Source organism: Pleurodeles waltl, chromosome 8, assembly GCF_031143425.1.
Source record: "Pleurodeles waltl isolate 20211129_DDA chromosome 8, aPleWal1.hap1.20221129, whole genome shotgun sequence".
Classification (NCBI taxonomy): Eukaryota; Metazoa; Chordata; class Amphibia; order Caudata; family Salamandridae; genus Pleurodeles; species Pleurodeles waltl.
In genome coordinates this window covers 163,006,435-163,030,882 of record NC_090447.1, presented here as the reverse complement: position 1 = coordinate 163,030,882, position 24,448 = coordinate 163,006,435, and the positions used below count along the sequence as shown (strand labels likewise).

The 24,448-nt window shown below is 43.6% G+C and overlaps 1 protein-coding gene across 2 annotated transcripts in view; it reads left to right on the top strand.

The window, feature by feature from the left end:
• NOX4 (NADPH oxidase 4) overlaps nt 1-24,448 on the top strand; it is a 759,149-nt gene that overhangs the window by 661,504 nt on the left and 73,197 nt on the right. For both annotated transcript variants that reach the window (XM_069204008.1, XM_069204009.1), the window contains one exon: nt 6,146-6,254. In XM_069204008.1, the coding sequence (XP_069060109.1) occupies nt 6,146-6,254 (109 nt within the window). The remainder of the gene's footprint in view (nt 1-6,145; nt 6,255-24,448) is intronic.

Here is a 24,448-nt window from a genome sequence, read left to right as displayed (position 1 = left end):
TCTGAACTGTTGTTTTAGTGTTCATTAGAGAAAAGTGCCTCTTTTCTTTATCTTTTGATAGACCTTCAATATGGCTTTTATTTCCATTTAAGGTCCTGTATGTTTTTTGCAGATCTTAATTTGATGAAATACTTCCCATAGTATTTTCTGATTCATTGTAATTCCCTTTTCATTATTTGATTTTGTAGCAAACTAATTTGTTATTTGAGAGTTTCATTTTGTTAACCTGCAATCTTGGTGCCTAATTCTTTTGTGAATTGTCTTTAATTCATTGTTAGTTTTCTCATTATCATTAAAGCTGAAACAAGGGCTAACCATCTTTTCATTAATAGTTGACAGAAGCCTTGTGTCATCATTGTTCACGGTAACCACAGCAAGATTTCATCCGAATGTTGAGCTGTGCAGCTCTTCTTTGCTGCTGTATCATTGTCAGCATTTTCATCCTCCTCACCAACACCTCTTCCCAGGTCCTGGGCCACGAATCCACTGACAAATAACTTTTGAAATCTGTTTTTCATCTTTCTTCTTTGGGTTTTGGAAGGTTACTCCAAATATTTTTGGATCTTAAATACCTTAATTCGTCATGTACCACTATCTCTGTGTTTTTTTCAGTGGGAACGTTTCCTGCCCTGAAGAATAAACAAAAAACTATCTCCTGCCCCTCCAGATATGGGGCCTTCGCAATTGTCAGTTGCAGAGATATTTTCGGGGCATATGTATACTTGTTTTGCGTCATTGTTTTACGCAAATTCGGTGCAAAACTAACTCCATATTTAGACCCATCTAGCGTCAAATTTATGGAGTTAGTCATTTTTTGGACGTGGAAACCTACTTTGCATCAATGAGATGCAAAGTAGGCATTCCCGTGCAAAAAATGACTATGGCCTTAGCGCCATATTTATCACCCGTGCTAAAATCATGCACGGGGAGGAGGGGTAAAATAATTGTGCAAAGCTTGCTTTGCACCTTTATTTAATGCCTGGGTCAAAGCAGGCGTTATGGGACCTGTGGGCCTATTTCCATGGTGGAACACCATGGAATGAGCTAACATCTGCCATCCCCAGGCCCCAGGGACACCCTCCACCCACACCAGAGGGACAGCGGAGGATGGGGATCCCATCCCAGGTAAGTATAGGTAAGTACTTTTTAATTTTTTTTAATTGCCATTGGGGGCCCTGAAGTGAGCCCCCCTACATGGCACTGGGTGCAATGGCCATGCCCAAGGGACCCTGGTCTCCTGTGCTGGCCTTTGGGGTGGTGAGCATGACTCCTTTCTTTTCTAAGACAGAAGTCATGTGGTATGGATGCTTTTACATCAGAAAATGACGCTAGGCTGGTTAGAGTCTAACGTCATTTTTTGGTGCAAAATCCCTTTCTTCCATACCACCAGCTTCACCCGGCTAACGTCATTTTTTTTTTTTTTACTCTAGCCTACCTTTTGCACCGGCTTGCGCCATTCCATAAATATGGTGCCCGGCTGGTGCTCAGAAATGGTGAAAGCCGGTGCTAAACATTTCGGTGTAAAACTGCGTTGGTGCAGTTTTGCACCAAAAAGTATAAATAAGGGCCTTAGTGTTTATGTTTAACTTTTGGAAAAGCAAATGAGTGGAAGAGCTGAAAAGCAGAACCAACATCAACTGTTAAATGCTGTTTACAAGCGACTGAGGCCCACCGAGTCTGTTAACCAACTTATTTCTCCCACTGGGCAGTTCTACTGGCCTCCACACTCAGTACCACTCCTGTAGCTTTGGATAAAAAAAATACAGTCACCAGAAGATCTTATTTGGTGGGGAAAATCTCCAGACAAGCTTGCTTAAGCACTCTGAAGTTAGTTGTGTCTAGTAGGGAAGCATCAAAATCAAACACACACTATTATGAGATAAAACAAAACCAAAATGGTACCGCTGTATTTTAACACTGCCTTCTGATGCCGCCTGACCTCCTTATTTATCTATAATGTTTCACTCACATCAAACTCTTTCCATTTGGACTGATGCATTTCTGGCAGCTGGCTGCCTCTGGTCTGCCCTATTAGCTAGCCCAAGCACAAGGCACAATATGGCAATTCTGTGGGCCAGGGAGATGTTAGGAAGAGCCAATAATGACATGATTTAAGCAAGTCTCAAAGAGACCAGAAAAATCAGAACCCTTGCCCCGAAGTGCTGGTCCCTTGGTCACTCCTTGTGTTTAAGTTCAGTGTCAATTGTCCATCTGCCCATCACGCAGCAGTCTCAGTTTTCTACAATTCATGTGGCTGAGTCTATAACTTTGGATATGCCTGATGGAGGCCAGCGGTGACTGGTGGACAGAGCAGAATCTGAGCTGTGTGGTCGCAAGTGTCAGCTGAGGCTCAAGGACTGGCAGAAGCATGTTGGACACACAGCAGCCATAAATGTGATTTCACTCTGAATACTAATTAAATGTTGAAGGCACACAAGTTTTGAAACTATTGAAACATTAAGCCTCATATACCCAACCTGGTCCAACTCAAATAAAGTGAAAAGTGAAATAAAGTAAACCTGTTAATACGGTGTATTATAATAAACTTGAGAAGGTGTTGTGACAAAAGTACTGGACCTTGCCGATTAAAGTGAGGGATTTTTGTCCCATATAGGTCTCCTCAGGTAAGGCCTGCACATCATACATTTCAAAATACCAAATTTTAGCTAGGATGCTATTTTGTATTCGTTATGCAAAGTGGAATTTTAGCATCAGATATCATGGTTAGTCAAAAGTAGGTTCTATATTGGGACATACATGCTTTGAAAAAAGAAATGTGTGGCTCAGGAGCAAGGTTGTGAATTACATTTCCAGTAATGATACCAGGGAATACAGACTCAAAACACATCATTGGTAAAATCAGATTTAACCTTCCGATCATGCCTCAAATTGGCATTCTTTCTCTGTTTTTCTTCGTTTCTAGAAGTTGCATACAGCTTGAAGACCCACTCAGTTTATTATGAAGATAAATGTACAAAATGTAATTTGTATACATATTAAAGCCAGTGAAAAAATATTTCTTCCTCTACGATGTAATGTAGGTGGCTATAGTCTACCTTTTCCTCTAATTGTTGTATACAGGCCTGATTCTAGGAGCTTTTATTAGCAGTTGTGTTTTAATTGTTTCAGTTGTCAACGCTACCTAAATATTGAGAGCTAATCCCCAAATCTTTTTTTATGCAACAAATGTTTATTTTTCGCCAGGCTCAGGTTCGATTTACTCATTTATTTCCAAGATTGATACATGCTTATTTTAATGTCAGTAAGTATGCCGTACTCCTGTGAATTCCTGAGTAAGTTCCACACAAGCAAGAGTAATGAACAGCCTCTCACAGAAAATGATATGTGAAGAAGGCCTTATGTGTCTTACCCTAGACTTAGAGGAGTGGTGCCCTTAAGCCATATTCCACAGCAGCTGAATACTGTGCAACATGTAGAAAACATTGACAAAGCTAACAGATTTCGCATAGGCAAAACACACTGGCTTTGCCAATGCTTGTTTTTACTAACAACAGACTTCACAAGTGCAGGAGAAGCCTAAGTAGGCTAGCAGAATAACCCTCTTTGGCATGTCAAAGAAAGTCAAAACAACTTCAGAGTCTTTAGTTTTTCAGGTAAACAGCACAACAATACACACGTTTGCACCTGTGTGGCTAAGTATAGTGCCATCCGCAATGAAGAAAAAAACACAGTAAACAATAGGACTAAACCTAAATGGTCAAAGTCCTACATGACTTTTTTCCATGCCTCTGTCAAGTTCCATCCAACCATACATGATTATGTAAGTTTCTCTACTGAATGCTCTATATATGTATGTGTCTTGACATTACAGTTGCCCTTAATACTCAGCAGCCGCCTTTACTTACAGGGCACCTCCTTGTCAACTTTAATTGTGATTGGTGATCATAATTAAATGTGGTAACTGACAACAGGTAATACTGGTGCACTGCCTGTGACTCCCTCCTGTCTTCAGAGTGACAGAGGGTGGCTAAAGGGGGAGCGTCTTAACATGCAGCAGCTGCTGCACATCTTTGGCTGTTCTCGCAGGGAACTCGGATCAAGTGAGGATAAAGCTTGTCAGATGTATTTATTTCTCTGTTCCCTGTGGGACTTGCAGTCTGGCTGGCCCATTTTATTTTTTAAAGCAATACCTGCAACACACATATGCACAGTACAGGTCCACAATCTCCCTACTAACCCTATATGCCAGTGCAAATCACTTCCTTGGTTTGTGGTTCCACTGCAGCACTATGTGCATGCATCACACGAAACCAAAAGATTCTGTGTAGACATATATCACATAGAGGAGCTGTGTTTAGGAAATGAAGTCCTCTTTCAAACGTGTTGTGGAGTCCAAACCAATTAATGTATGATGGAAACTAATATTTTGCTATGTCATGTGATCCCATACGCTTAACCTACATTTTAAAATGAAGTATGAAGAAATCTTATACCAGCTTCTGCCATAAATTAAATCATATGGGAGGAAAATTATCAAAAACCTATTCTTTCTCTGCACTGCATCTACCTCAGAAAACCACACAAGAGGAACATTGGATGTAAAAGGCTTGCCGGGGCACTGCGTAAGGAGTGTGGTGGGGTAGGTGTCAGCATTATTAACAACACAGACAGCAAGTAAAGGCTCTACATGTGTACGAGCAGCAATACGCTGTTTAGCACCTTTATTTGTCAGTCTCCTTCTGTGCCCCCCAAACCTTCCCCCACTCATGAAGACCTATTGCAATTTAGATAGTGCCTCCAATAGATTAGAATTAGTGACTGAGCAATGTAAAGATAGCAGCCACAAACCTGCAGATTGCAAGTAAAGAAAAATTTACATTTTCACTGGGTAGTCTGTGTGCATATGTGTGTTGGTGAGGCAGCAGGGCATCACCCAATAAATGAAGATGCAGCAAGGAGAGGAGGTGAGGCTGCTTTTGGCAGATGGAATTGGAGAGAAGGCAGCCTGCACACTTATAAATGAAAAAAACATACCTTTACAGGAAGGGCACTGGCCAGTGGCCAGTGACCAGAAACTGTACTTGGTCCAAACTCCACACCAGACAAGGACAGCAAAACAAGAGCAGAAGTGAAGTGGACGGCGCGGAGACAACATGCTGGCCAATCAGGAGCATGTGAATTAGAGTGAGGTTGGAATAAAACAATGGTAAGTTAAGGTAAGTATGGGGTGGGTTCTAAGCCCCTTTAAGATATTTTTTACTTACAAAAGACTTTGCAAGCAAAGCACTAGTGCTGTGCAGGCAAAATCTAAAAAGGTCCAGGAGGGCTCTAGGCATGGTGATACAACACCCATGTCTGACGTCGATGTCAACATAGTTAGGAGATTTGTTTTTTTTTCAACAAAGTTTGTGCATGTGGGAGTGCAGAAAAATAATGGAGTGGTAGGGAACACTTAGCAGTTGCTGACCCATCAAGAGGAAGAAACAAATCAAGCTTCGGCAGTGCCAAGAAAAGATTGGAGCAAGCAGTGGTTATAGTATGGGTCCTACCAGGTACTCATAGTTGTAAGGGCACTCAACAGCAAAAGAAAAAGCAACAAAATATAAAAGCAGCAAACCATAAATAAAAAGGTAACCACTATAAAAATACATTTTAAAATGTTTCCAAAGAAGGAATTAAAGGGAACGTGTGTGGATTCTTTTTTCTAAGTAGTCCACATGCAAGAAATGTAATGGGAAGTGGTCAACGATGGTGGACAGCTCCCTTGACCAATGCCAATTCAACAACCGTAGCCAAAAAGAGGCTGTGTAAAAGCTGCCTTCAGTATTATGCATGTATGTATTTTTGTGTAAGTTGCGTAATGACCTGGGGCTCTCACCAGATTGCAAACGCTGTCTTGATGTAAGATGCTAACAATGGCACCACACAGAGCAGTTTATGTAACCTAACCCCTAGTGTATGCACATGTGTTGTTTACTTCTCCCACATATTTACATCCTTTTCAGTGGTAGATGCAGTTCATAATATTTTCATCTTAAATGCACTATGGTTCATTTTTATGTACTTTTAGCATTAGGGTTCATTCAGTGTAGAGCTCTCCTGTCAATAAAACAGTCATTCATTTGGTTTGAACACATTCCACTGAATAGTTTTTGGTTAATTTCTGTTCTGTTTTGCTTTGCAGAAGTTCCTGGGAGCAGTATAAGCTAAGAAGGCTCTACTTTATTTGGGTGTGCAGGGACATTGAGTCCTTTCATTGGTTTGCCGATTTACTGTGTATGTTACATGAAAAGGTAAGCCTACTAACTGTGTTTTGTCCACGTCTGAATACAGTTAAGCTGTGTACTTCTACCCAATGTGTCATTTCAAAGCAATGGCTGTAAAGGTGTAACACCAAAGAAACCAACAACGTCAATCATTCTGCACATCATCCTAAATAACTATTGAGCTTCCAGTCAACAATTATAATAAAAACATTGGTAAACTACAAAATGGCCGTCGTTCACTAACAAGTAATTGTAAACGCAGCAACTAAAAGGGATAATCAAAAAAGGATGCCTAACTGAACCGAGCTAAAGCAATGGCACTTTTAGTTTGTCTTGATTCAGAAGGAAGGCACTGCTAAGTTATAATAATGAATTCTCTCTTAATTCCTTTTGTTGGGCACACACCATCACCACCTCATTAACATTCTCCACTTCAGTCCTTATTTTAAGAGGGACTTCCGTGAAGAACATCTGATATGAGGCAGAAGGATTGTTTGTGATCAGAGCAGCAGGGAAAAACAAAAGATGTTTTCCAAATAGGTTATTGTTACAAATGGGGTTTCTGGTTGGCTAGGGTATGCACCTCAGCCAGGCAGAACTTACCCACTCTAGTCAGGGCAAGGGAGTTACACGTCCAAGATAACCCCTGCTCGCCCCCTTGGTAGCTTGGCACGAGCAGTCAGGCTTAACCCGGAGGCAATGTGTAAAGCGTTTGCACAACACACACACACACACACACACATGTGACGCAATATCCCCACCACAAAGGAAACACAACACCAGATTATATGAAAATATACTGTATTGTACACAACGTAATTATCAGACCAAACATCACATATCAATACTATCCTGCTACCTTAGCAGTTGTCAGAACGTTACACATTAGTTACTCTGCAAACTAGCAGTAGTCACACATAACACACAGGTTACTCAGTATTCTGCAACATAAGCAGTAGTCAGGAAACACGTTATCACATTAGAACACTTGTCATAAGAATATCATATAACGCCCATAGTAGGAACATTAGAAAACATATGGCAAGTTATGGAAACATATTAGCAAGTCATGCCATAAAAGGAACATTTGCCATATATGCAAAAGCATCATAGAACAGGCAGGCAATATATATCACTCAGCAAAGTCTTTAGAAAGAACTTTGATTATAATTATATTGGTCCTTTAAGTACCTGACTTGATGAAGGCACCTTCAGTGCCTATTGAATGAAAAGAAGGGGGGCCCCTGGTGCTCCTCTGCGCAAAACGGGGCCCTCCTGACAACTTTGGGCGAGGGGGTGGCACACAACCCCTCGGTACTCCTGGGGCCCGCGAGCACGGGGGATCCCCCGGACCTCCACCGGCCCTCCTGAGGGGGGCCACCATCCAGGGAGAATGCAAAAAGGAGGGGGGTGCCACGCTCCCCCTCCGTGTCAGGGGCGGGTCCCTCCTGGGACACGTGACCGTTGTAGGGCCCCCCGGCCCTTAACTGGCCCTCCACGAAAGGCAAAGACCCACACTGGCCCACACAAGGGCCAAACCAAGGACCGGCGGTGCGGGGCGAGCCTCCGACGAGGCTTCGGCCCCGCCCGCGATCCCACAGAGAGCCCTTCTGGGCTCGGCAGGGCAGGGAGAGGCTTCCTCCTCTCCTGCCCGTCTCCGGCTTCACTCCGGGCCCAGATAAGGGCCTTCTGGTCCCCCGGGGGCACTCCTCGGAGCAATCCCTGCCCTGGGGGCACCGCTAGGAGCATGCTTGCTCCAGTTTTCCTATCTTCGGTCTTGTTGGTGCCCCGGGGGCACGGAGAGGAGCGCGCCGGCTCCTCTCTTCTTCCTGGAGTGCCCTGGGACTACAAACAGCGCGCTCCGATGCGCTTGAGTGATTAAAGGGGCCCGGCTGCGGCTGTGATTTCCTTTTGGCAGAAAGAATAAACACATCTTCAAATGCAATGCGCCAGCAAGGGGAAGCGCTTTCAAGCGCTATGGGAATCCCCTAAGGAGCTCTTTCCAAAGCGCTTAGTTCTCCCACCAGATGAAGCACCCCAAGTGCTTCAGGGTAAAAATGCAGGGGTCAGGGGCCACAGCACCCTGCCCCCGGGGAGCCAAGTTTATCAGGAAAGGTCCACAGGTGGAGGGCCCAACAAAGTGGAAAGTCCTCTGCAGTGACCAAGCAGGCCACAGGTCAGTCCAGCAGCAGTAGTCCATGGCAGTTCCTTGTGAGTTCTTCCAGCATTTCTGTGTCCAGTTCAAAGATGATTAAGAGTCTCCAAATTGTGGGGAAAATTCCCCTGTACTTATAGTCAGTTCTTACAGTGTTTTACCATGGTAGAGAGAGGAGGTTCCAGCCAGTTACAACTGGTTCTGGGAGTGCCCCCTCTCTCCTTTCAGCACAGGCTCCAAAACATCAGTGGGGGGTTAACAACCCTATTGTGTGAGGCCAGGGCACAGCCTTTACAAATGTAGGTGTGCCCCGCCTCTCCCTTCTCTCAGCCCAGGAAGACTATTCAGTATGCAGATGCACCTCCACCCTCCCTGTGTACAGGCTGTCTGAAAAGTATGCACAAAGCCCCAACTGTCACTCTGCCCAGACGTGGATTGGAGTCAAGCTGCAAAACACCAGAGTCATAAGTACAGATAAATGCGCACTTTCTAGTAGTGCTATTTCTGTGATAGTAATAAAAAATACACCCACACCAGTAAGCAGTATTTATCATCCCCATCACAACCATACCAAACACGCCTACGCTACCCCTCATAAATCAGACAATACCCTTTACACATAAGGCAGGGCATTTCTAATGCAATCCTATGAGAAGGCAGCTCTCACAGCAGTGAGACACCAAGTTAGGCTGTTTGTCACTACCAGGACAGGCCATGCAATATGGCACATGTCCTGCCTTTCTACATGCATGGCACCCTGCCCATAGGGCTAGCTAGGGCGTACCTTAGGGGTGACTTACATGTAGTAAAAGGGGAGTTCTGGGCCTGGCAAGTAAGTTTAGATGCCAAGTCCCTGTGGCAGAAAACTGCGCACACAGGCCCTGCGCTAGCAGGCCTGAGACAGGTTTGAAAGTCTACTTCAGTGGGTGGCGCAAGCAGCGCTGCAGGCCCATTAGTAGTATTTAATTTACAGGCCCTGGGTATAGAGATACCACTGTACAAGGGACTTATAGGTAAATTAAATATGCCAATTAGGTATAAGCCAATCATACCAACTTTAGATGGGAGAGCACCTGCACTTTAGCACTGGTCAGCAGTGATAAAGTGCTCAGAGTCCTAGAGCCAACAGCGAGAGGTCAGAAAAACCAGGAGGAAGGAGGCAAAAAAGACTGGGGATGACCCTGCGTAAGACTAAAAGTCCAACAGTTATGTTGTGCGAGTGACAAATAGCAGTTCCCCTTCATCCCTCTGGGGAAATCTGCGTTTTATTGTTCACCAAGTCCCACTACGCCAGATACTTTGAAACCTTTTCGAGGTGGCATTATACTTGACCATTCTCAGGCCTTCGTATCTGATTCCCTTTAACATTGAGAATTGTTTCATGTTGTTATGCATTTTCCAACACAATCTTTAACATCTTTTTCGAGGGAGAGCTTCTATCCTCAGCATGATAGACATTGTAAAAAATGAGTTATTTTCTTATCTCACTTGTAAAGTCCAATTCTTCATACAGATTTTTTAGTGCTTGTCTATGCATTTGATAAGTGTAGCGCAATAGCTTAAAGGGAAATATTCCATCACTCTAAAAATGATAGTGCTTTGCATAAAGTGAACATTTGCTATGCAGCTGTCCATGCCACAGAAATCCAGCCTTGTAAGTGACATCACCTATGCCCTTTAACTTGTAATTGATGTATCTATGGACTGGGCACTGATATCCCATATAAGGGCTGACCTCTTTCACAGTCCTTGACCTTGAAGATGACTTGCCCATTAACCCTAACCTGGAAGTGATGACAGCCACGGAGCATGACTCAAAAATGGCCTTATCAGTAGACCCTGACCCAGAAGTCAAGATCTGAAAGGACATCGCCCACAGACCCTGACCTGGAAGAGACATCAACTATGTCAAACGTGTTCTGGACCCAGAATCCCTTACCAGGAAGTAGCCTTTTCCATGAACCTCTTCTAAGACCAGTACAGGAAGTGCTGTAGAAGAAAGTAACTCAAATATTCGGGCTCTCCAAGGGTCCAAGCACACACACCCTTCAACCCATCTGACCATACAAAGCACAAGAATTTATATCATCTGGGTGACAAGAGGTCAAATGTCACTCACTCTTGAACCCATCCTATCATGCAGTGTGCGACAGTGACATCACATAAAATCAAATTGGTGGTTATGCCCACTTTTAGAGCCCAGGGCGTATATGTTAGGAGCTCTGTCTCAATCTGGGCCCAGAACACACTTCAAAAAACAGACCCTGCTGCTGCTATGAAAAGATACAGCCAATATGCATATACAGCCAATAATCTCAACAAAACTCTTGTTCACATGATCCATAAAATCCCAGAACCAGATAGAGGTAGCAAAGTTGCTGGTGCAAAATGTCAATAATCACTTAGCTGTTTGTTGTTGTTTTTAACCAGGTAAATATCAACAATGCCGAGCACCTAGCTTTTTGAAGTTTTTAAAACCTACATTGACAAAACTCACAATTTTAGCAATGATGCAATTGGTATTCAACTTTCAATATTGCTCTTGTCCAAGTACACATTTTCTCACTGTATAGATATTGGATTTAAAGCTCACAACCAAGATTTCCGGCCTCAAAATCAAACACAATATTGGAGTGGTAGGTGCTACCCTTTTTTAACTATGCACCCCGTGGATACTGGTTTGAGCCTTAAGTCACTAGCACTAGCAAGATGGTGAAAGATTTACTACTGTAGCTCTAAGTAGGTATAGTGGTAAGATAGACTAAGGGTGTCTATGGTTGTCCATAACTGGTGCCTATCTGTTGATTACCATATTGAGTAGCATGACCCATTTCCACAGTATGTCATTGGGCTCAAATGACTCACTTAAAGGAGCATTGTGTCCACATTTGGGAAATATAGCATCTCCTCTCTTTTCACATAGCATGGCTGTGATAGGGATTCAATTTATAATTGCCGTCATGTGGTGGAAGAAGGACAGGGTCATGACTGCTTAGCAATATGAGAGGTATTGTATTTGTATTTATATAGCACTTACTGCCCCTGATGAGGTGTTGAAGTTCTTTTTGGCTAGTAGCACTTTACTCTGGAACCCAAAGTGGATTAGTGGGGTATTAGCATAGGGAAATATAAGTTCTTAATTCGAGTGGGGGGACATGTGAGTCTGTTAGTTGGATTGAGTGGGATACAGGAGGAAATAATACTTGCCTGACATCAGGTCCTCCTCCTATGCCAATACAAAAGTCTACATCCGGCTGTATGATTAGTATTCAGCCTTGCAAATTTGCAGTGTGTGACAGGTAGCCCCCATTTCCACACTGCCACGACAGGGGGGTTTGAGGCTTTCTCACACCACAAGGGTTGTGGGGGCCTGTGTTGCACCCCTGAGTGACATAAGGTTTCCCATGTTGTTAGTTGCAAACTCTAACTCTTTTGCTTCATGGCACAAACCTTGCTTGGGAATCTCATCCTTGCTTGGATTTTATGATCAACTACAGGTGCTTCCACCCTGACTCTCTCTAGGCTGTTATTTGAGCTTTCTTCCTGTGAGTGCCTAACATGAGCCTATTTAATGCATCAAGTGCAGGTCATTAAAGGGTCAGTAAGAGGCCATATTTCATTAATACAAAATCCTTGAGTGGTGTAACTTTTTGACATTGATTTGAAAATAATTGGTCAATAGAACAAAGAAAGGGTTGTTTTCAATTGATAACTGTTCCTGCTCCTGTTCAGATCAGTGGCCCCAGAAATTATTTAGGGCCTGAATATGAGTATGGCGGTCGGAAAACCCAGCCACCGCGGAGATGGTGGTCTCCCCACCAGCCCTATTAGGAGTTTTCGACTAGGATGACGGCAGAAACCAAGGTTTCCCCCATTCAGCCCAGTGGAAAATATGTGGCAGCATTGGACTCAGCTCCACATGGAGCCGAGTCCAATGCCATTGTACAGGTGGCCCTCCAGCACCCTCTGGATGTGCACTGTCTACTGAGCAGACAGTGCGCATTCCAACGGTGCTGGGTAGAGGGCCCCTGCACTGCTCAGGACAGTGTCGTGGGCAGTTCAGGCCTTCCCTCCCCCCTTAGCTCCCAGCACATGTTCTCTGCCAGCCTTTTCTTAGATGTTGAGCCGCTATGAAAAGGCTGGCAGAGAACAGGGTTTTAATCAGCAGGATGGAGCTGACTTCAGCACCTCCCTGGCTGATCACAACCAAGACTGCCGTCAGCCCGTCGGGATCAGAGACCCTAGAGTAGATGGCAGTCTTTTGGTGGAACCGGCCACAAAAACTGTAATGTGGCAGTCGGACGGCCGTGGTGGTCCGACTGCTACCGCGAATCATGCGGTCTTGAGATTGCCAGACTCGTAATTTGTCCCTTAGTCTAAAAGAAATAGCTTTAATTACTACACCTTGTATACACTCTGTTCACCACAGCACACATTATGCCTATTTTAAATATGGTCTATTTGGGTAATTTCAAAGGGACCCAGGCCTTGAAGAAAGCCAGCCACTCTCTTTTGAACCTTAAGAAGCATCTGCATAACAGGTAGAATGAATACCGCCCTGTACACCACACATTGTTTATAATCTTATGCTGGAGAGACAAAAATAAAACATCTCTGCCTATTTCTAGGAAATTTTAATATGTGCAAGGGTTCCTCGTTTCCACAATCATCTAAGGTATTTTAAGATAGCACCTCATCTTCAAATCTGCTGAAAGAATCTCCCAAAAGAGCTCCTAACCCGGAGCACACTCAAACACAAAACAAACTGTGTCTGGGTACAGAATAGTCTCAGTGAAAAAGTGTGCCACCTTGGTGGGCTATGGTCTTGCACCCTTAAATAATGAAACTTTGCAATGGAAAATTCAGTAATGATAATCAATAAGGAAATGTAATCCTTCTAAAGTTAGGTTTACCCAGTGATGGTGTAGAAAAGTGTTGGAGACTGTACGGTGCACCTTGAAAAAGTGAACCATCTCACTCCTTGGCTAATATCATATTGTGATCGAGCAAGCAGGTCAACCTCGATACTCATGGGGACAGATGTAGTATTCTTCTCTCAGCAGAAGAAACATCACCAGGTATTGATTAGTGCGGAGCATGCACCTAAACAAAACTGGAGCTGCCAGAGCTTGGCAGATCTTTTTTTTTTTACTTTACACTTGCCAGGCAGAAATTCAAATTATCTTATGATCAAACTTGTGAACTACAGTGGTTGATGCAAACTAATCCTGAGGTGTTACAAGAAGCAATACATTCCCTTAAGCCTTTTCCAATCTGTGTTATCTGGTTTTGAGCCTCCAGAGAGTTACTGGTCACCTTGCTGCACTGTGCTGCATGATAAGGAAAAGCAGGCATGCACCGTACTTAACAATATATAACACATTCCTGTCATTTTCCACCACAGGCACACAATGTACTGCCTAGCACCAACACAGGCACTTTGCAGCATGGTGCAAGGGTTCCTGTATTGTAAGCAGGATTGTTTTTTTTTGCAGGAAGTGGAGCTTCCTGCACAAAACCAATCTCTTGAGGCATTTTTCTCTTTCTATATGTGCTGAAGAATGCAGCACACTTAGAGGAAAAAATGAAAAGAAATAAACATATTTTTGCAGCGTGAATCTTTTCTGGATTTACATGCTGTGCATTATTTTGCCATCTCGTAGTTCGGTCTGGAATTCTCCACTATCTTATAGTCTTCCTTCTCTTTTAATTTGTTTCTTGGTGGGCCTCAATGGCAGCTCCATTTGATGTTCCCTGTGATGTAGTTCAACTTCCTCCAGAAGCTTCCACGTTTGGTCACCATCTTTAGATTTTTTTTTTCCACCGTTAAGTCTGGAAGCATACCATAGGATCTCTAACACAGAGAGATGTTACAAAAAAGAAGTTGCTGAAATAGCTGAAAAGTTCACTGAGTTTGTTTTAGATCATTGTCGGAGAACTTCAATAGGAAGACTAAGAGAAGGAAAGTCGCATTGAGAGAGAATTTCAGAGAATGACTGTTAAAGGGGCTCTTTGAAGGGCCTCAATGGAGAAAACACCTTTTTATTTCTGCCAGAACTGCCATCACAATTTCTCCCAAAAAGAAAAGCATCCAATCTGCAACCTTTGTCTCCTCGTCGAACACCAGAGTGAAGATGGCAACGCCTGTTCAGTCTTCACGTCGAAGATACTGATGGTAGGAGAGAGACAGAGATGGGCGCATCACAGTATGCACATCCAGAGGACGACACCATCCCTGAGGGTTCTAGCCCTTTACAGTGAGGAGGAAGATAATGTTGCCGAAGAAGCAGGAGGAGAGACGCTGGACGCAGAAGTAAAGTTCGTTGACATCGAGGAACAGGCAAGAAAAGAAAAGGAGCAAGATAAGAGAAATATCTGTCTCGAAAAAATTGTCCAAGTCAAGAAAATCAGACTTGTGGACTTTGAAGGAGGCCTCAGGCTCAAAAGTATTGCTGACTGCAAGCACACCCCAAAACAGGAGCCCCACAGATCCCACGAGGCGGAGTCCAGTGCAGGAAAGACTCCCAAAAGGCCCAAGGCATTGACCGACGTACTGGAAAAAGACGCTTCAACATTGAAAAAAGATGGGTCAAGTGCGGGAACATCCAAGCTCGATAACCAACATGTCATTGAAAGAATCTTCAACGTACATAAGGAAGACTCTGAGCCTCGACCCCGAAGAACGGGTGGCTGAGGTAGAAAGGAAGCCAAAGAGACTGGAAGCTAAAATGTCTGTTATTCTACAAAAGAATAGAGTTCAATGACACTCTAAAGGCATTCAGAATACTGTAAAAGGCTTTGACGCTGAAGGAGTCTGTTGAAAAGAAGGTCAAGGATTTACAATCCCCCCTCACTCCTGAACCTCAGGAAGACAAGGAAGAGTTGTTCTAGGAAGATAAAGGGGAGGAATTTCTAGAGATGTACCAATGTTCAGAGGAAGCCGAATTCATTGAGCCTCAATGGCAAGACCTCAAGACAGATTCACCCAAGGAAGGTGTCAGCAGCTATCCGTCGAGGCCTTGCCACTGGATGATGTTGGAATGTACAATCGAGGCATCAAACAAGCAGCTAAAAGGTTTGGGGTACAACTGGAAGAGGAGAAGCTCCGATCATGTTAACTGCTGGAAACACTATTGCCCAGTCATTTTTGACCTATGCTCCCTAGCATACTGGACCAGGGCAAAGAGGCTTTTTAAGGAACCAGCCACGTGCAGAGCTGTTACTCCAAGAGCCGAAAAGAAATATAAACGCCTCTACGGATCTGGCATATATCAAAGGTACTGCCCCTGTGGATTCTATAATAACATTCACAGCCAGGAAGAGGGACAACATTCCCCTAACCTCAGGCCCACCACCAGATAAGGAGAGCTCATGGGTTGCAGAGAGAATGGAGTGCTGCAAACCAATTGAGGATTGCAAACTCTAATGCATTACTAAATAGACACACACACCAGCATTGTGAAGAGATGGGGAAACTTATGAAGCATCTCCCCGAATAGTATCGTAGGAGGGCAGCGCATCTGAGACGCCTGCCTAAAATTTTGTTTAGATGCATCAAACACATCAAGTCGACAACCGATGGGAATAACATTGAGACACTATTCATGGCTAAGGAGTTCTGGATTTAAGCAAGATGTCCAGCCCCTTTAACGAGGAGCAGTTATTTGGGAGCACCATAGATGACAGTCTGAACCAATGGAAGAAAGACAATGAAACAGCAAAGTCTAAGGGTGCACTGCAATTCCGAGGTGGCATGTGAAGGGGCACCTTTGCAACAAGAAAATCTGCCCCCAGAGAGAGTTTACAGGGTAGAACCTACCACCAAAGCCTTTCAAAGCAGCAGTCAACATGCATCTTCACAACAAGGCTGGCAATATCAGCAGTTGGGATGCCAGCCCTTTTGAGGAGGAGACAAGGGAAGAGGGCAGGAACCCCTTCAAACAAGTGACTCTTCAAAAATAATTTTACCTTCAAAAATATCATCAGTGACAGTCACAAACAAGCAGTTGAAACATCTACACAAAACACCTGTGGTTGAAAGAATAAAAAACTTTCTCAAGGAGGGGAGAAAGGTAACTTCAGACAAATGGACACTAAACACAATTCAGTCTGGTTATTGCATAGAGGTAACATAATTTCCACCAACAAGTGGACCAATGTCCAAAGTCTATTCCAGAGAAGAAACAGCTCTTTCCCTCAAGGAAGTCCTAGACAAGCAAGCAATAGAATAGGTTCCAACACAAAAAATCAACAAATGAAACTACTCAACATATTTCCTAATCCTAAATGTGGATGGTACATTACGTCCAATACTGGATCTCAGATTTATCAACAAGTTTCCAAAGATAAAAAAATTCAAGATGGCAACCTTACAGGAGTTCATACAGCAGCTACAGCAGTGAGATTACCTCGCAACAATAGGCTTAGAAGATGCCTACTTGCACATTCCAAAGAACAGAAAGCACAACAAAATACCTGAGGTTTGTAGTAAACAAAACACATTAACAGTTCACAGTGCTGGCATTTGGGATACAATCCGCACCAAGGGTGTTTACAAAGTGTCTGGTGGTGGGAGCAACTCCCATGAGAAGGAAGGGTATACATGTATACCCATACCTTGATGACTGGTTAGTAACAGCAAACTATTACACCAAAAGCATACAGGACATCAAAGAAGTAGTAGAGACTCTTCACACACTGGGTTTCTCTTTAGAAATAGAAAAGTCCTTTCCTGAACCAGAACATGAAAAGGTGCTCTGGGGAACAAAAATCAACTCCATTCAAGGGAAACTGTACCCCAATGAGAAGGGTACTCAATCCTTCCTGAGAGACGTTCACCGCTACGATGGGGACAAGCTCTGACAGGGAGGACGGTGGGAAAATACTGGGGAAGATGGCATCATGCATCCCTTTAATTCCATATGCAAGGCTTCACATGAGACCAATCCAAGAATGGCTTCAAATGCAATAGTCACAGATGACAGAGATTTGGGAAGATCTAGTGGTTGTCACACAAAGGGTACAGCAGAAGATGGTGTGGTGGAACAGAGCACACTTTGCACAGGGGAGAACTTTTGCACAGCCAACTCCAACTGTGACGATACCCACAGATGCCCCTCATATGGGATGGGGCGCTCACATGGGCTCACTCAAGGTACGAGAGATATGGAAGGAACAGGATGCAGTGCAACACATCAATGTACTGGAGCTAAATACAATCTTCTTCGCTCTAAAGGCATTCCAAAGGTAACTTTTGGGGAAAACAATCTTGATTTAAACAGAGAATACAACAACAATGTGTTACATAAACAAACAGGGAGGGACTCAGTCACCACTCTTACCAAGGATATCTCAAGAAAATGGAGATGGGCTATACGGAGAAAGATGGAATTACAAGCCATTCATTTTAGAGGGAAGGACATTGTTGAGGCAGACAGACTGAGCAGACAAGCCCCATGAACAGGAACAGAACTAGAAGGCTGTAGAAAGAACTTTTCAAGGATGGGGTATACCAACAATAGATCTGTCTGCAATTCAATAAAACTCAAAATGCCAAAACTTCGCCTCTAGGCAACCACACAGTCAATCCCTAGGGAATGCACTGTCGTTAAATTGGTCAGGGACATTTCTATAAAAAAAAATCCCTGATTCCTCTTACACACAGTAATCAGCAAATGCAGAAGGAGCCAAATGACCTTAATCTTAAGTGGCAAAACAAGCATGGTTCTCAGATCTAGTAGAATTAGCACAAGGAAACTATCAAATGTTACCAAGAATCCAGGATCTGTTGTCAATGGAATGGGGGAGAGTAATTCATCCCTAACCAGAAATGATGAGTCTAACAGCATGGCTCCTGAAGACTTAAAATTTGGTAATTGCAAACTACCAGAAAAGACTATGGTGCTGCTAAGGGAAGCAAGAAGACCAATTACAAGGAAATGTTACATAGCCAAATGGAAGATATACTCTCTATGGTGTATAAAAAGGGCTTAAATGACAAGAACACAAGGGGAAAAACAGTGTTATAACACTTAACTTGCCTTCCTGAAGTAGAACTGGCTTATGTATCATATGCATGGCAGTGTTAGTGCATATACAAGATGGCCTATTGAGAGAAGTTTGTTCACTTTACCAGTATACAAAAGGTTCTTGGAAGGAGCAAAGAGATTGGCAACACCAAGACGGGTGTCAGCCCCCACATGGGATTTAAATGTGGTTCTCACACAACTAATGAAAAAACTTTCAAACCTTTGCACAAAGCGAATGTGCAGCTGCTATCGCAAAGACAGCCTTTTTGTTGGCTTTCACAACACTACGCAGAGTAAGTGAGTTACAGGCACTCACAATTCAAGAACCCTGTTTGCAAATTCACAAAGATAGAATTGTCATGAGAACAGATCAGAAAACATCAGTTTGTGCCAAAAGTCATTTCACATGAATGAAACTACACAAATTCCATTTTTTTTTTAAGGAAGCAAAAAATTACGCTGAAAAAGCTTTAAATACATTAGATGCAAGACAGGCCGTAATGTACACAGAAAGGACAAAAACTGTCAGAAAGACTCAACAGCTATTTGTGTCATTTGCAGGTCATTTCTTAGAAAGACCAGTAACTAAAACACTATTGCAAGATGGATTGTGCAACCAATTCAGGTGTGACACACTTATGCTGGAGAACCTTTAACTGTGGCAATATAGGTGCATTCAACATGAAAGAGGGGAGCAAAAATTACCATTCTGGCAAATACATCATTGCAAGACATATGCTTGGCAACAACGTAGTCATCAACACACATGTTTACAAAACATTACTGCATCGACATTCAGATAAATAAGGAAGCTCAAGTGGAACAAAGAGTTTTACAGCATTTGTTTACAAGTCAATGTCCATCTTCAACCCAACCGCCACAAGGTTAGAAACCACTACAAAGTCAATGCACAGCATGTGAATCCAGAAAAGTTTTGAGTTGCAGAACTTATAGTTTCTTACCTGAAGGTGTTGTTTCACAGCTTGAATAATGTTCTGGATCCACAAGCAACCCACCTACCTCCACCAGAAGATGGAGAAGATAAAAAGAAAACAAAAAAAGAAAAAGAATCTGAAGATGGCAAACAAAGGTGGGAGGTTGCGGAAGAAGTGGGACAGTGTTACAGGTGACACCAAATGGAGCAGCCGTCAAAGCCCACCAACAAGAAAATAAATTAAAAGAGTAGAAGTACTATAAGATAGTGGAGCCTTCCGGGCCCTACCACTAGATGGCAGAAAAATGCATCTAGAGGTAAGAAACTATACGTTCTCCTTGTTACGCCTCTCTTGGGAAGGTGTATCTTTTTGGCACATTCCTAGATCTACCACTTATGGTAAATCTGGGAAAGCATTAAAATCCATCAGTGTTTTGTGGGGATACCCACTCACCACCCGTGTAATGACTCCCTGGGGCAGGGTAACACGATGCAGCGATTTCTGCTGCTTTGTGTTACACCATATTTATCAAGCCACTCAGGGGCCATGCAGGGTGGCCTTGAGTGACTCGAATCATCGCACATGGTAGTTGCATCACACTTCCACCCACTGCGTGATGCAAGTGAAACTATATGATAAATATATCCCATATATTTAAATGTTATTTTATTTTTTACTTCATTTTTCTCTGGCTCGTCATCACAAGATGATTTTAGGGAAATTAGCGCACAATGACTTATCAGGGTTTCTTTACACCTGCAATGATTTCAGCCTTGATTTTTTTAGATTATTGAGGTTTGATTCCCCACTCCATACGCTGCCCTACAGGTAATCTTTCACCCAGGTCTGGAATCAATCAAGCAGCACAAAAGTAATTTTCATCCTTCCCTCACCCCAAAAAGAAAATAACTGTTTGATGGCATGTGCAGCTGTAGATACACATGCTGTGCATAAGCCCGCCATCTAGTGTTAGTTCGGAGTAGTACAACTTGTTTTTCTTCTAAGAAGCTTTTTGAGTCACGGGATCAAGTGACTCCTCCTCTCGGTAATACTGCATGGGCATTGAGTTCTCTGTTGGATTGTTTCTCTCCGCCGTTGGGTTCCTCTCGCTCCGAGTTCTCGGCTCGATACAGTCCAAAACGGTATTCTTTCCATCTTTCTATCATCGTTGGTATTGGTTCCATCACGTATTCATCCATACTTTATCCTTCGGTTCCATTTTACACCTGGAATCGAATTTCAGCCCTTCGAGGCAGACGCGGCCCTCTTGTGCCCTCTTCAGGACTACATCTTCCATGTGGCATCTAACTATGCAGCCCTAATGGAACAGACTCCATTTCGGTTTTGCCCTCGATGTCACTCAAAATTTCCACATGCTGACCACCCCCAGGTGTGTAATTTATGTCTTTCCCCGACCACAGAGAAGAGACCTGCGAAGCATGCCGTTCCTTTCGATCAAAAAAGACACTTAGAGATGGAAAAGCTTGTCAGATGAAAATGGCTTCCCGAACTTAAGATGAAACACTGAACATCTTCGGCGATGAGCTTGCATGACTTCTCGCAGGAGGAGGCCTTCTCCATTCAAGTCTCGGACTCTGATGTACAATCGGACATAGAGAGTCAACTGTTAAAATTGGCGCAAACCGTGAGTAAAAAGACCCTTTCAACATTGACGAAAACAACATTAAAAGAAGTCACCGGTCTGCCACTGCCTTCCAGGCATGGTCGGAAATGAAGTTATTTGGATGCCCCGCCTTCTGGTTCGTCACTGAAAAAAGCCAAAGAGAAATCTTTGGCATTGACCTCCAGCACCTCTACTTCGGCTCCACCACAATCAAAGATACATGGTGCTTCAGTGCAAACTACTTTGGTACCAACCACTTTGGCACCAAAAAAGAAAAAACATCCATCCACAGTTTCAGCACCGAAAACATCTCAGGTACAAAAGACTTAGGAACTGAAAATCTTAAAAAAGACTTTCAGCGATCCTGGACAGTCTCTAACCACCACCCCTTCACCGGTGGAACCAATTTTTGAAGTTATGGACGCACGCTCGTCAGTGGCAACTTCAAATTCAAGAGTAAACAGGACGCAGTATAACATCACCTCCCCCCTTTAAAGAGGAAACTGACTTTCCAAGAGGCTCTTGATTTCTCTCCACTCTGTTTCTTACTCAACCCTCTCCACCTCCACCTACTTTTCCACAACATGCTCCTCCACCAACATCTCCCCCGCCTTTGGATTTCACATCACCCAATTCATCACCTAGTGGGGCTCATGATTTAGGGGATACATTAGATGATCAAGGCCCATGGGATGCATATTATCTGGATCCTATTACACCTAATTATCCCGATCTCTTCCCAGCTAGACCTTCACCACCTGAAGTTTCCACCTCATATCAACAGGTTATAGCTAGGGCAGCAACATATCACAGTGTACATATGTACACAGATCCAACAGAAGAGGATTTTTTATTTGACACCCTTGGCGCAACACATAAGGAGAGTCAATTCCTTCCAATGCTTCCAGGCAAGCTCAGGCATGCAGACAAAATATTTAAAGAGCCTGTTAGATCAACGGTTATCACTCCCAGAGTGGATAAAAAATACAAGGCAGCACCCACAGACCCTTTATTTATAAAAGCACAAATCCCTCCAGACTCTATTGTTGCCTCCTGCTCACAAAAGGTCTGATAGCCAATCAACAGAAGACACGCCTCCTTCTAATAAAGAAAGCAAAAAATTAGATGCGGCAGGCAAAAGAGTGGCAGTTGAAGCAGCCAATCACTGGCAAATTGTTAATGCACAGGCATTGTTATCGTACAGGCATTGTTATCCCATTATGATAGCGCTCACTGGGATGCCATGGAGGAGCTTTGACAATAACTCTTGGAGGAACACTGTACAAGAAGGGTAGAAATTGTAACTGAAGGAAAAACTATTTCGAACAATTCCATTAGATGTGTGCTTGATGCTGCTGATGCAAAAGCACGCAGTGATAATACCAGTACCATCATTAGGCGACATGCCTGGCTCAGATGCTCAGGCTTTAAACCAGAGGTACAACAGGCAGTTTTGAACATGCCCTTTGATAAAGAGCATTTATTTGGGTCACAAGTGGATAGAAAAATCGAAAAATTAAATAAAGACAATCAAACTGCGAAAGCAATGGGAGCACTCCAAGCCAGCACACACAGGGGTACTTTTCGTTGCACAGGATTTTCAAGGGGCTTTTTGTCATCATTTCAGGAACAGTCTTCTACTCAAACAAAGCCCACCTCTCAATTCACTAGAGGTTATTTTAGAAGTTCCTATAGAGGCAACAGTAATAAGGGAAGAACAAAGCCATCCACATCCACAGACTCCTCATTCACCACTAAGCAATGACTTCACTAAAACTTACCAACTCACACCACTCCTGTAGAGGGAAGGTTACAACATTTTTACCCGCAATGGACTCAATCTACCACAGATCAAGGGGTACTTCAAATTATCCAAAATGGTTACTGTCTGGAGCTCACTTCCACTCCACCAAATATACCCCCTCAGACTCACAAACTCTCACAAGATCATCTCACTCTTCTCAAAGAGGATATACATTATCTTCTTCTCAAAGGGGCTATAGAACCAGTACCATTACAATACCAGGGAACAGAAGTCTACTCCTTGTATTTTCTGATATCCAAAAAGACAGATCTCTCAGACCAATATTAGATCTCAGACCTTTAAACCTCTACATCTAAACCTCTACATCAGAACACTTCCATATGGTCACTCTTCAGGATGTTATTCCCCTTCTACAACAAAGCAACTTCATGACAGTTTTAGACCTAAAAGATGCTTACTTCCACATTCCCATTCATCCAGCACACCACAATATATAAGATTTATAGTTGCAGAAAAACATTACTGTTAGAAATGGGGTCTTTGGTTGGCAGTCAGGTTACCCCCTGTCCAAGCAAGGACCCTCACTCTAGTCAGGGTAAGTCACACACAATCCAAATTATCCTGTGCCCACTCTCTGGTAGCTTGGCACTGAGCAGTCAGGCTTAACTTAGAAGGCAATGTGTAAAGTATTTGTGCAATAAATCATACAATAACACAATGTACCACCACCAAAATACACCACACAGTGTTTAGAAAAATATATAATATTTATCTGGATATTTGCAGGTCAAAATGATAAAAGATGCAATAAGAAATTGTAGCGGTATCACTGAAAAGTGATATGAAGTGTCTTAAGTCTTTAAAAAGCAAACAAAGTCTCTTTCAAGCACAAAGTACCTGGTTTGGAGTGAAAAATCTCCAAAGAGGGCTGCAGAGGAGGAGATGCGTGGAAAATGGTGTGTGTGTGTCGGTTTCGCCCCTTCACACACGGACTTGCGTTGTTATTTTTCACGCGGGGAAGGCGTTGTGTCGATTTACGGCACGCGGACAGTCTCCACTGTGGGTCGTGGGGTTTTTAGACGCCCCGGGGTCTGTGCGTGGAATCCTGGGCTTGTTGTCCGTCTGCACATCGTTACGGTGGGCTGTGCGTGGAATTTTCTCCCTCACGGCAGGCGCCGCGTCGATTTCCTCTCTGGAAGTCGGGCGGCGTTGTTCAGACGGGCTGTGCGTCAAAGTTCCGGTCGCACCGCAGGCGCCGCGTCGATCTTTTCTTTGCGAAGTTGAGCGGCATTGTCCCCGGTCGGCGTGCGGTGAATTTTTCACTGCGGAGCAAGCTGTGCGTTTAATTTTTCGCCGTACAAGGAGTCCAGTTGAAAGAAAGAACTCTTTTTGGTCCTGAGACTTCAGGGAACAGGAGGCAAGCTCTATCCAAGCCCTTGGAGAGCACTTCTGCAGCAAGGCAAGAGTTCAGCAAGGCAGCAGGGCAACAGCAAGGCAGCAGTCATCTGTAGAAAGCAGTCAGGTGAGTCCTTTGGGCAGCCAGGCAGTTCTTCTTGGCAGGATGCAGGTTCTGGTTCAGGTTTCTTCTCCAGCAAGTGTCTGAGGTGGTAGGGCAGAGGCCCTGTTTTATACTAAAATGTGCCTTTGAAGTGGGGGAGACTTTAAAGAGTGGCCTAGAAGTGCACCAGGTCCCCTTTCAGTTCAATCTTGTCTG